General features: G+C 51.7%; 1 protein-coding gene across 2 annotated transcripts in view; it reads left to right on the forward strand.

Annotated features, from left to right (window-relative positions):
* Positions 1 to 489: 489 nt before the first annotated feature.
* The window catches only part of Cttn (cortactin), a 35615-nt gene continuing 25243 nt past the window's right edge, over positions 490 to 10861 (forward strand). For both annotated transcript variants that reach the window (XM_028771068.1, XM_028771069.1), the window contains exons 1-5: positions 490 to 741; positions 5110 to 5203; positions 7023 to 7109; positions 7628 to 7701; positions 9563 to 9692. In XM_028771068.1, the coding sequence (XP_028626901.1) occupies positions 7023 to 7109; positions 7628 to 7701; positions 9563 to 9692 (291 nt within the window). In that variant the 5' untranslated portion in view covers positions 490 to 741; positions 5110 to 5203. The remainder of the gene's footprint in view (positions 742 to 5109; positions 5204 to 7022; positions 7110 to 7627; positions 7702 to 9562; positions 9693 to 10861) is intronic.

The following is a 10861-nucleotide window of genomic DNA, read 5'->3' on the forward strand; positions in this document are numbered from 1 at the left end:
GCCTAGAGGCAAGTCTGTGGGGGCATTTTCTTGTTTAATGATTGATATAGAAGGACCCAGTGCACCATTGTGGTTGCCACCCTGACACAGGTAGTCCTGTGTAAGAAAGCAGGTTGAGCAAGCCAGTAAGCAGCACTCCTTCATAGTCTCTGTTTCAGTTCCTGCCCTGCCTGAGTTCCTGCCCTAACTTTCCTCCCTCAGTAATGGACTATAGTTTATGAGCCAAATAAGCCGTTTTCTTCCCAAGTTGTGTTTGATCAGTTTTTTTTTTTAAAATCACAACACTAGGAACCGGATAGATGGAAGAGAGGATGAACAGATGGATGGATAATGAGTTGGTGGATGGGTAGATGGGCAGAAGAACAGATTGGTGGATGAGTGGGTAGATGATTGACAGATGAGTGGATGTTGTACAGATCCGTGCGTGGGTAGAGAGTTGCAAAGTGGTGGATACATGGTTCAAAGCTGGGCTGAGGGTGAATGTGTGTTGGACAGGGGTTGGCAGGTGTTTCTAAGTCGGCTCTCCGCAGCTGACTGGCGTCCGAGCCGCCTATGGGTCCTGGAACTGTGTATATCCGGCTTCCCTGATCAGCTATCAGTTAGGAATATGGGGCGGGGACGGCTGGAATAGGGCGGGATCTTGCGTGGCCCCGGATGCGGCCCCGCCTCCGCGGAACCGGAAGTGAGCGGGCACAGGGAGCGGCGGGGCGCGGCGGGAGTCTGGCGGACCCTGCTGGTGCGGTGAGCGGGGGATGGGCGTCCTAGAGAGCTTCTGGGGGGCAGGAAGGGTGTGGGATGATGAGTTGTCAGGGTGCAGGGCTTGGACGGGAGGTTGGGGTACAGAGTCGTACCGGGACCCAGGGGATCCGGGTGCGGGGCAGGGATCGAGGCCCAGGGGTGCAGGGCCAGGAGCCATGGATGGGGGCCTCGGGGTGTAGGGCTGGGACCCTGGAGTCAGGATTCCAGGCCAAGACCCCGTGTTCGCGGTGTGGGGCCGTGATTGTGACTTGGGGTTCGGGGCCGGGATCGGGAGTCGGGACCCGGGATGCAGGGCTAGGATCCGGGCTTGGAGTGCAGGGCTAGGAGCGGTGGACCGAGGTGCAGAGCCAAGGCCAAGGATTCGTGGTGTGGGACCGGAATCGGGAGGTTGGGGTCGGGGTGTGGGGCTGGAATTCGGGGTTCGGGGTGCAAAGCCAGTACTGGAGGCTCGAAGCCTCGAGTCGCAAGGTCTGGATAGGGGCGTCGGAGCCCCAGGTATTGGGCAAGGATCGGAGGTTTCGGACACCAGTGCTCAGCTGGTTATCCGGTCATATGTGGAGTAGCTAGGGGTGCCCAGCCGGTCAGGCTCTTAAGGGGGCGGGCCCTAGGATGCAGGCCCTAGGAATCCTGGGCATAAAGGAAGGGGTGGGGTTCCAGAGCAGGATCCCAAGACGAAGTGCGAGGCTTGCGGTGTTCTAGGTCAGAGTGCATAGTTATGAGTCTGTAGTAGTCCGAGTACCAGAACCTAGGAAAAGAATCAAGACCTGAGGCATGGGGGATGCTTGTGGGGGTGAGGGGACTTTGGTTCTAGAATCTAGAGGAATGATGAGGGCCTGGGGGAAGCTGGGGGGCCTGGGGAGCCTGAGGTTCCAGAATTCTTTGGAATTATGAGGGTCTGAGGGTCTGTAGGAAGTTGGTAGGGCTGAGCACCCGTGTTCTAGGGCCTCCTAGGATTGATCACTAGTCCTGTGGGCTGAGAGGCCAGCCTCTGAAGAGGGGCCTGGGCACCTGAGGGAAATTTGCAACGGGGTCAGTGGAAATCTAAGCTTCTAGCTTGTGTCCTGGAGCTAGGGAGCCTAGAATCCAACTGCCCCTCCTCCTGGGTGTGTGCCCAGTCACTGCAGAGGTGTTTGGGCCTGGTCTGTCCCCCTGTTTCCTCTTGGTCTGTGTGAGGGATGGGGACTTGTGGCCAGGGAGAAGGAATTACATTTTGTGCCCAGTGAAGCAGAGGCTTTAGCCCTTCTTATTTACCTGGTTGGACTGACTGGGTCTTGTCAGTAGCCCGAGACCCAGTAAGTCCTCACCACCCAGTAAACCCCCACAGTCAGAACTTACAGCCCCCCTGTCCACCAGGGGCCAGGCCTCTGTGGATCTGAGGGCCAGCCTCTGCTGGCTCACTCAGAGTGAGTCACCAGTTAGGCCCTGAGTCAATGCTGCTTCTCTATTTGACTGAGATTTTCACCAGAAATTTGAAGGCGGGAGAAGCAGCTTTAAGTGGGAACTTAAGATGTAGAAGAATGCAGTGGTGGGGTTGAAAAACTGATTGTGGTACTAGGTCTCCAGAGGCTTCCTCTTCTGATGACATTGAACCCTGGGCCTTGCTAAACAGCTTCTCTACCCAGCTTTAGCCCTGGCCCTAGAGCTGACCTTTAATTGAGGGCTTGTGACAGTCGTGCCTTTAACACCTTATAAATGCCAGGGAATGTAATTGGCCTTTCAGACCTTAGTCCTGTTAGTTGGAAAGGCACCTAGCTTAACTCAGCATCATCCTGAGCGTCCTTACCTCCTTGTGCCCGTTCTTTGTCCTGGGCATGGTAGTGTCTGCCTACCTGCTTGTCTGTTAGTGGTGTCCTGGGCAGGCTAGCCTACTCTCTCTGTGCATTAGCCCTTGCTGGCCTCAGTAGGCATGGGGTGGGAGTTGCCCTCTCTACAACAACTCCTGACCCAGCCACCGTTGCTCAGCTGTGCTGTAGGTATCAGGTTCAGGGCCTCAAGATGGTGGATTCCTCCATCCTGTGGCTAGGTCCTCTCTGCCTTGTGCTGGCCACGCGGGGCTGAGTAGCTTTCTCTGTCCCCGTCCTTTTTCGTTGTTTTTGCATCAGCTTTATTGATAAATAGTTCACCCTACACGTGATCGCCCGATTAAAGGGTTCAGTGGTTACCAGTGCATTCAGAGTTGTACAGCCATCACCACAAACAGTTTTGGTCTTCTCAGAGGTCTACATAGAATGCACGTGCCTGAGGTCCCAGTGGCTGGGAATGCTGAGATAGAGGACCTTGCGACCAAGGAGTTCTGGCCAGCCTAGGCAACAAACCTAGTCTGTCTCTCAGTGTCTCTCTGCTCCTCCCTCCCACTCCCTTTTTGGCGGGGGTTGGGATGCATTTGAGATGGATCTCTATAGCTTTGATTAGCCTGAAACTCACTATGTACACTAGCATGGCCCTGGACTTGCAGCCATCCTCCTGCCTCACCCTCCTGATTGTTGGGATTATAGGCTGTGGGCATACACTGCTAGGCTGGACTGCTCTGATCTGTCCTTTAGAAAAGAAAGAAACTGGATTATTTTAGCCTTGGCTTTCCCCTGATTAGCTCTCAGCCCTCTTCCCACATCCCCTGCACCCCCCACATCCCATTTGCTGGGGATCAAGTACAGGGCCTTGAACACACAAGGCTTTTATTCCACCCATGAGCTCCAGCCCTGCCTTTCTCCTCTCTGTTTCCTTTTTTGTTTGTTTGTTTTGAGATGAGATCCTTCCGTTAAGCTCCCATGTTTAAGTGTAACTCCCCCAGCCCCCCCATCACTGTGCCTGGTATCTTTGTTATTAAACAGGTTAGCTGTCTTTTTAACGAATGATTACTAAGCGCTCTTTATATATTCTGAATTCATTGTTTGAGAACCATTTTTCCACAGGTCATCCTGTCACTTGTTTGCTTCTTGGCAGGGTCTCATTCTGTAGCCCAGGCTAGCCTCCCACCTCAGCCCCCTGAGTTCTGGCTATATGCTGCCATACAGGTTCTTGTCAGGTTTTCTGGTGGTTGTCTTTTGAGGCACAGCATTTAAATGAGAAGGCTCAGTGGGCAAAGGACACTTGCCACCAACCCTGACACCCTGAATTCAGTCCCTGGGACCTATGGGTAGAAGGAGAGATTCAGGATATCTATCCTCTGACTTCCATAATAAGCACGCCATGATGCATGTGTTGCTTCACAGACACATCCGTGCACACATAAAGGCAGACAGACAGATATACACAGAGTTCTTCCCAGTGTATCTGTTCTGTTTTTATGTCCTTGTGTTCTTAATGTAACATCTGAGATGTTATCAGCAAATTGCAGTCAGCAACAATCATGTTCATTTCAGTTGTTTTGTGTGTGAGAGCTGGGCACAGGGGCCTTATTTAGATCCCGGATTGCACAAACTTATTTTTTAGTTGGTCATTTTCATGTTCTAAAGTTGAGAACATTGAGTGTACAGCTGGGGACATAGCCTGGTTGCAGAGTGTTTGTAGAGGTGAGTAAGACCCGGTCTCACTGCCAGCAGTGCCGTTCACTGGCTTCATATCTGGCTTCCCATGTGGGTTCTGGGATCAAGCGCAGGTCATCAGGCTTGTGCAGTGAGCACGTTTATCCGCTGAGCCATCTCCCAGCCCTGACAAATGGGCCGTGAGGCCGTGACTACTGGTTTGTTTCTGTTCTTTTTTGGTGGTCTCACATAGCTCAGGCTGCCAAAGGATAGGAATTGATAGAACTCTTGGTCCCCCTGCCTGTACCATGTAACACTGGGATCACAGGTGTGTCCCATTGTGCCAGCTCATTGTTTTAGCTTTTAGAGATAGGCTGTCTGCCTCTCTGCTACAGCTGGGGTCATAGGCGTGCATGCCATGCCAGACTTGTTTGTGAACACAGTGACAGAATTCCGTTGCCTTCCATCTTCATACATTAGAGTGGAAAAGAAATAGGCTATCTCAGCTGTACAGTGAGCAGGGCGAGTGCTGGCCACAGAGGCTGAGATCTCCAGCTGTGTTTGGGGATGTGTGGGGTGGGTTTGTGGGGGGGGGGGTGTCTTTGAATCTGCTGAGTCCTCTGGTTCCTGTGGGCTCTGGTTAGAAAGAGGCTGGTCTTCCTGTCCACTGATGTAATTATAGGCAGCTATATATACCTGTTTTTTGCTTTTTTGAGTCAGGGTTCTTCATTTGTCTGGAAATCACTAAGTAGGGTATATAGCCTACTTATATAGCTATAAATATATAGCACTCCGAGTGAATCTAAAAGTGCCTTGCAGGGCTTGGAATGAGGTTGCCCAGAGAGCCTGGTACAGGTGTGCTGAGCCTCCGGTCTTCTCTTCACAGGTAATCATTGGTCACCGCAGATGCCCTCACATTCCACCTGGAATTCCTCGGATACGGACAGACTCTGAGCTGCTTTTCCCAGCAGAGGAGAAAGGTTTGTGTGTTGTGAAGGCTCCAGTATGTTTTCTCTTGGGTAAGGTGTGGGAAGGGCTCTCTTCCTGACTATGCAGGGCAGGGAGAGACCTAGGGTAGGTGAGGGGACAGTAACCTTTTCAAGAAGTCTCATGCTGGAGACTAGAAAGATAGTTCAGTGGGTAAAATGCTTGCCATGCAAGCCTAAGGACCTGAGTTCGGATCCCAAGCATCCAAGTAAAAAAGTTGGGCACAGGGCACACATCTGCAAAGCTCTGGGGGGCAGATCCCTGGAGTTTGCTTGCCAGCGATCCTAGCCAGTTGACAAGCTCTGCATTTAGTGAAGAGACACTGTCTCAAAAATGAGATGGAGCTAGTGAGTCTGCCAGTGTGTAAAAGCATCACTGCCAACCAGAGAGCTTAAGTGCGATCTCCGGGACCTGTATGGTGAAGGCAAGAGCCGTGTGTGCTGTGGTCACAGCTCTTGATGTTCTGTAAGATCCTGGGCTGGGGAGGTGGCTTGCTGTTAAAGTATTCACCACACAAGTATGAGTCCAGATCCTCAGAACTCGTGTAAATGCCAGGTGGGCCTGGTGACCATAGAAGACATGGGTAGGAGATCCAAAGAGCAGGCTGGCTGGTGAGACTTATCTTATCCGTGAGCTCTGGTTCTGACTGAGAGACCTTACCTCAATGAATAATGTGGAAGAGTGATGGAGGACACACACGGGCAGACATGTTTATGACTGCACACATGCAGACATGTGTACTCCCCCCAAAATGGAAAAATGAAAAAGAAGAATCTTGTCAAAAGTAGATCATGTCTGGAACATTCTTGCTGTCTTACTAACAGTTTCCTATGTGAGGAAGGCTGCACTGTGCCCCATAATAGATGGCAAGTCTGTCCTCTGCTGAGCTGCTACAGGCAGCTTGCCAAATTGGTTGTCTACATTAAGATAGCCATCATAGTCCTAGGAAGTCATTGAAGCCAAAATAATCTTTTTCAGTTGTGATAAAATAAACAACATGACATTTGTCAGGAGTGACACTTAGGGTACACCAGAGTTTCATCCCCCCCCACAACCACCACCCCCAGTGCTGGTTCTGAAGTGTACAGTCACCCTAAGGCTGATCAGGGTGAGAGAACATGCATACCCCACTTTGTTGATTTGAAATGGGGTCCTACTCTGTAGCCCAGTCTGGTCTGGCCTTAAACTTACAGCAGTCCTCCTGCCTCGGCTTATCAACTGCTCAGATTATAGGTGTGAGGCACCGAACCGCCTTCACTTTTATTGTGGGTGTGAGTGTTCTGTCTGCATGTGTGTCTATATCACATGTTTACAGTGCCTCGGAGGCCGGAAGAAGATCAGGTCTCCTAGGGCTGAGTTACAAAGTGAGCCACCGTGTGGGTGCTGGGGACTGAACCTCGGTTTTGGAAGAGCAGCTAGTGCTCTTAACCTCTGAGCCATCTCTCCAATCCCAACCATGTGTTTTGTATTTTGCTTTTTTGAGTCAGGGATCTTCATTGGTCTGGAAAACACTAAGTAGGCTAGGCTGGCCAGTGACGCCACAGATCCTCCTGCCTCCCAAACCACTAGGGTTACAAATGCTCCCATCACAATAAGATTTTTTTTTTCTACACGGTTGCCAAGGCAAGCCTTGCATGGAGCTGTCTCCCCAGCCCCACTTTCAGGACCCTTAATATGAAGCTGTGATTCGTTCAGGTGTCCTGGAGTTCAGTGACTGCCCTCTCGGGGGAGGTAGCTTCCTACAAGTTTGGGTCAAGGCTTCTCTGGGGTCCTGGGGTGACCCTCCCAGGTGACTCTCTGCTGCCCTTGCAGATGTGGAAAGCTTCTGCAGGCCATGCTGTATCCATCACCCAGGATGATGGGGGAGCCGATGACTGGGAGACTGACCCTGATTTTGTGGTAGGAGTCACCAGCCTTACTGGGTGTTTGCCTCTGAGGTTCTCAGGCTGCCCCTGCACTGAGCTGGTTAATTTCCTTCAGGGCACGGGGGTACAAGTTAGGTGTACTATTTAGGGTCTGGGATATACTAATTAGGGCACAAGATAAGTAAATTAGGGTGCCAGGTGTACTTTTTAGGTCTCAGGGCATACTAGTTAAGCATGGGATGTACTATATACTTCTCCGGGGTGGGAATTAGAGTATTTAGGATATGGGATGTACTAGTTAAAATGTGGGGTGTGTTAGTTAGGGTACAGGATATGCTAGCTGGGGACAAGGTATACTAGTTAAAGCATGTATTAGCTTGGGTTCAGGGTGTACTAGGTAGGGGTCTGTCTACTAGTTAGAGTAGAGGATGTATTAGTCTTCAGGGCGTAGTCAGGGCATGGAGTGCACCACTTACCTCTCCAGGGTGGAGATGTTAGAGTGTAGGGGGTGCTTTTTAGGGTGTGGGATGTGCTAACTACTTCTCTTTGCAGAATGATGTGAGTGAAAAGGAACAGAGATGGGGCGCCAAAACTGTGCAGGGATCGGGGCACCAGGAACACATCAAGTAAGTACCTTATGGCACCCCACTCTCCCACACGCCCCGCCCACAGGGTGAGGAGATCAGAGCGGGTCTCCCTGCCTCCCCAGGTGAAGACTGTTAAGGGTCTAGTGTTCCTGTGTGAGCCTAAGGTGTCAGGCACACACAAGTAATGGGCATGAGACCTAGCTTTTGTAAACCGTGTCTTTCAGCACGGAACTCAGTAGCATAATCTGTTTGCTCTAAGTGGCAGCTTTTCAGGGTGAAAGATGGCTTTGAGTAACTTGGACCCTAACCACCTTCATCTGGGTCACTGTCTGCAAGTTGTCGTGTATCGTGGGCCTTAGTGCTTGACCCTGGGAGCCCAGCTCCAGTCATCAAAGATAGGCGTGTGGAAAGTACCGTGCATCGAGTCTGACCGCCCCAGCACCTTCTGAAATGTCCAGTCTACAGCAGCTTGCCCCCATGCCAGGGAGGGTAGACAGGCCTCTGCAGACACCTAGATACTGTTGTAGGCCCCACAGGGTTCAGGAGACATCCTGTATTCCACTTTGGTATTTTGGCTACAGTATCTTTGCTTCAGAACATTCGATTAGGTGCACAGAAGAGGACTGTGTGTGATGGCTTGTAGGAGGATTTTAGTTGATATTTTTGTCTATCTCTGAGATAGAGTCCTGCTGAGTTTCCCAGTCTGGTCCCACCCTCTAGGCTCATGACATTTTTCTCACAATGACTTTCTGGATCTGAGTAACCCAGCCTCCCGTAGACGAGACTTCACGTCTCCATGGTGAAGTAGTAGAGGGGATGGATGTGAGGTGAACAAGGGTCTGGGCAGCCAAGTGCCTGTGAGTCTCTGTCCCCATCGTTCTAGCAAGTGATGGGAAGGGGAGATGGGAATACCCATGTAGCTCTCTGGATGGATTAAGACTCCAGGAGGGGCCATATGGGTATCCCATGCTTCCTGTCAGGTTGTTGGGGTGGTGTTTCTCTTTTGCTGCTCATCATGGTTGGTGGGTCCAGACCTGGTGTGCCTCTGTCCCCACTCTCAGACTTGTTCACATGCAGAGCTGTGGGGTAGGTGCTGCTTACGAAGACCCTGTGCTCATATGGCACCCCAGTGACAGCGGCCTGCAGGTAGCCTGTTTCTGACTGTCCTCACCTGTTCACCGTTGTTGCTTGTCTTAGTTTGCTCTGCATTGTTGTGATAAAGACATTGACCAAATGCAACCTGGAGAGGAGCAAAGGGTTCATTTCACCTTTCAGCATATAAGTCCATCCCTGAGGGAAGCCAGGTCAGGAACTTGGAGGCAAGAACGAAAGCAGAGGCCATGGAAGAAGACTCCTTAGAGCTTACTCCTCATGGTTTGCTTAACTGCTTTCTTATACCACCCAGGCATAGCCCCGAGGTAGCACCGCCTCCCAGTGGGGTGTTCCCTCCCACATCAGTCATCAATGAAGAGAATGCCCTACAGTAGTTTAGTGTGATGAGGGCATTTTCTCAGTTGAGGTTTCCTCTCTGAGGTGACTCTAGCTTATATCAAGTTGCCACAGTGCTAACCAGCATAGCCAGTTTCTTCTGGTGACCTTGGGGGTTTGTAGGAGGGACTGTGGATGGTAGTTACAGAAATCAACCCTCTGTCTGCTGATCTGAGTGAAGGGAAGCTCGGGCTCAGCTGCACTGCCTCTGGAGCCAGCTGCAGGGTTTGTGTGGATCTAGACCCGTATTCCTCTCACATCCAAGTTGTGACAGAGCCTCGGAGGCAGGCACAGTGAACACACAGGACAGCGACCTCACTGACTCATAAGGACTTCTCTATCCTGTTTGTCCTGCTGTCGGGTGAGGTGCATGCCTGGACCCTGACGTGGTCCTGGTTTGTTTCCACTCCAGCATTCACAAGCTTCGAGAGAACGTCTTCCAAGAACACCAGACGCTCAAGGAGAAGGAGCTGGAAACAGGACCCAAGGCTTCCCACGGCTATGGCGGGAAGTTCGGTGTGGAGCAGGATAGGATGGACAAAGTAAGTGGCTCCCAGGCTGGCCTGCTGGCCTGCATCAGTACGTGATGTGAGTGGCAGTCACACTTCCTGAGTCACAGTGCGGAGTGGGGTTTGCAGAGGATGAGGGGCTACAGGGGGATCCTCTACAGGCTGACCTCTGGTAACTCTTGTGTGTCTAGCCCCAGCCAGTGGCTAGTGTGCAGGGAGGGCTCTCTGAGAGACATCAGCACCATGAGCTTTGTGAGCACAGTAGTCTGGAAACATGCATCTCACAGACGTCATGCTCACCACTGCCTGTGGTTGAGATGAGCAGGTCCACATGGTGAAGTCAGCTCTGAGGGCCCTTTGCTCCCATCACCTCTGTGAAGTCAACTGACACTTAGCTTACATCCTGTCCGCATTTGTGAGCCACTCTGCAGCCAGGTTGGGAGGATGTCCATACAGTCTCAGCTGTGGCTGAGCCCCTGGGAGAGGCATTAATGGGTCTGACTGACAAGCAGATGCTGTGGACATTTGCTGTATAAACCACTAGTCTGGTGGTGTTGTGCGTCTTCTTGCCCCAAGATGAGGGAGTGGAGCCTGCTTGGGGGCTCACTCTAGGTTGGCTGTTTTTTTGTTTTTTGTTTTTTTCTCAGAGAGAGAGTAGCAGTATGTGGGCGTGTCTCTGGCAGAGCAGGCCTTTGAGCTCTGCTGATGCTCTAACAGGTGTAGTCCTGAGTGAGCAGTGTGGGGTGGGTTTGATGGGCAGACAGTGATACTGCTGCATAGACATGGAAGAGAGGCTCAGCTGCTGCCCATCCTGATGGGTGACTCCCTCACACATGGATTGTATTCAGCTATGCTAGGCACAGAAGGCCATGGCCATGTCTCAATGAGAGACCACTGTCCACTAGAGGAGTGGACTCATTAGCCAGTGTCTTACTGTTCTGTTGCTGTGAAGATGCACCATGACCTTGGCAACTCTTAGAAGGAAAGCATTTAACTGGGGCTGGCTTACAGTTTAGAGATTTAGTCCATTATGGTCATGGCAGGGACATGGCAACATGCAGGCTGACAGGGTGCTGGAGGTTAGCTGAGAGTTCTACATTTTGATCTGCAGACAGCAGACAGAGAGAGTGACACTGGGCCTGGCTGAGAATTTGAAACCCTAGCGGGGGGGGGGGGGGGGGGGGGGGGGGGGGGGGGGGGGG

This window comes from Grammomys surdaster, unplaced genomic scaffold (assembly GCF_004785775.1).
Source record: "Grammomys surdaster isolate TR1022 unplaced genomic scaffold, NIH_TR_1.0 205, whole genome shotgun sequence".
NCBI lineage: Eukaryota > Metazoa > Chordata > Mammalia > Rodentia > Muridae > Grammomys > Grammomys surdaster.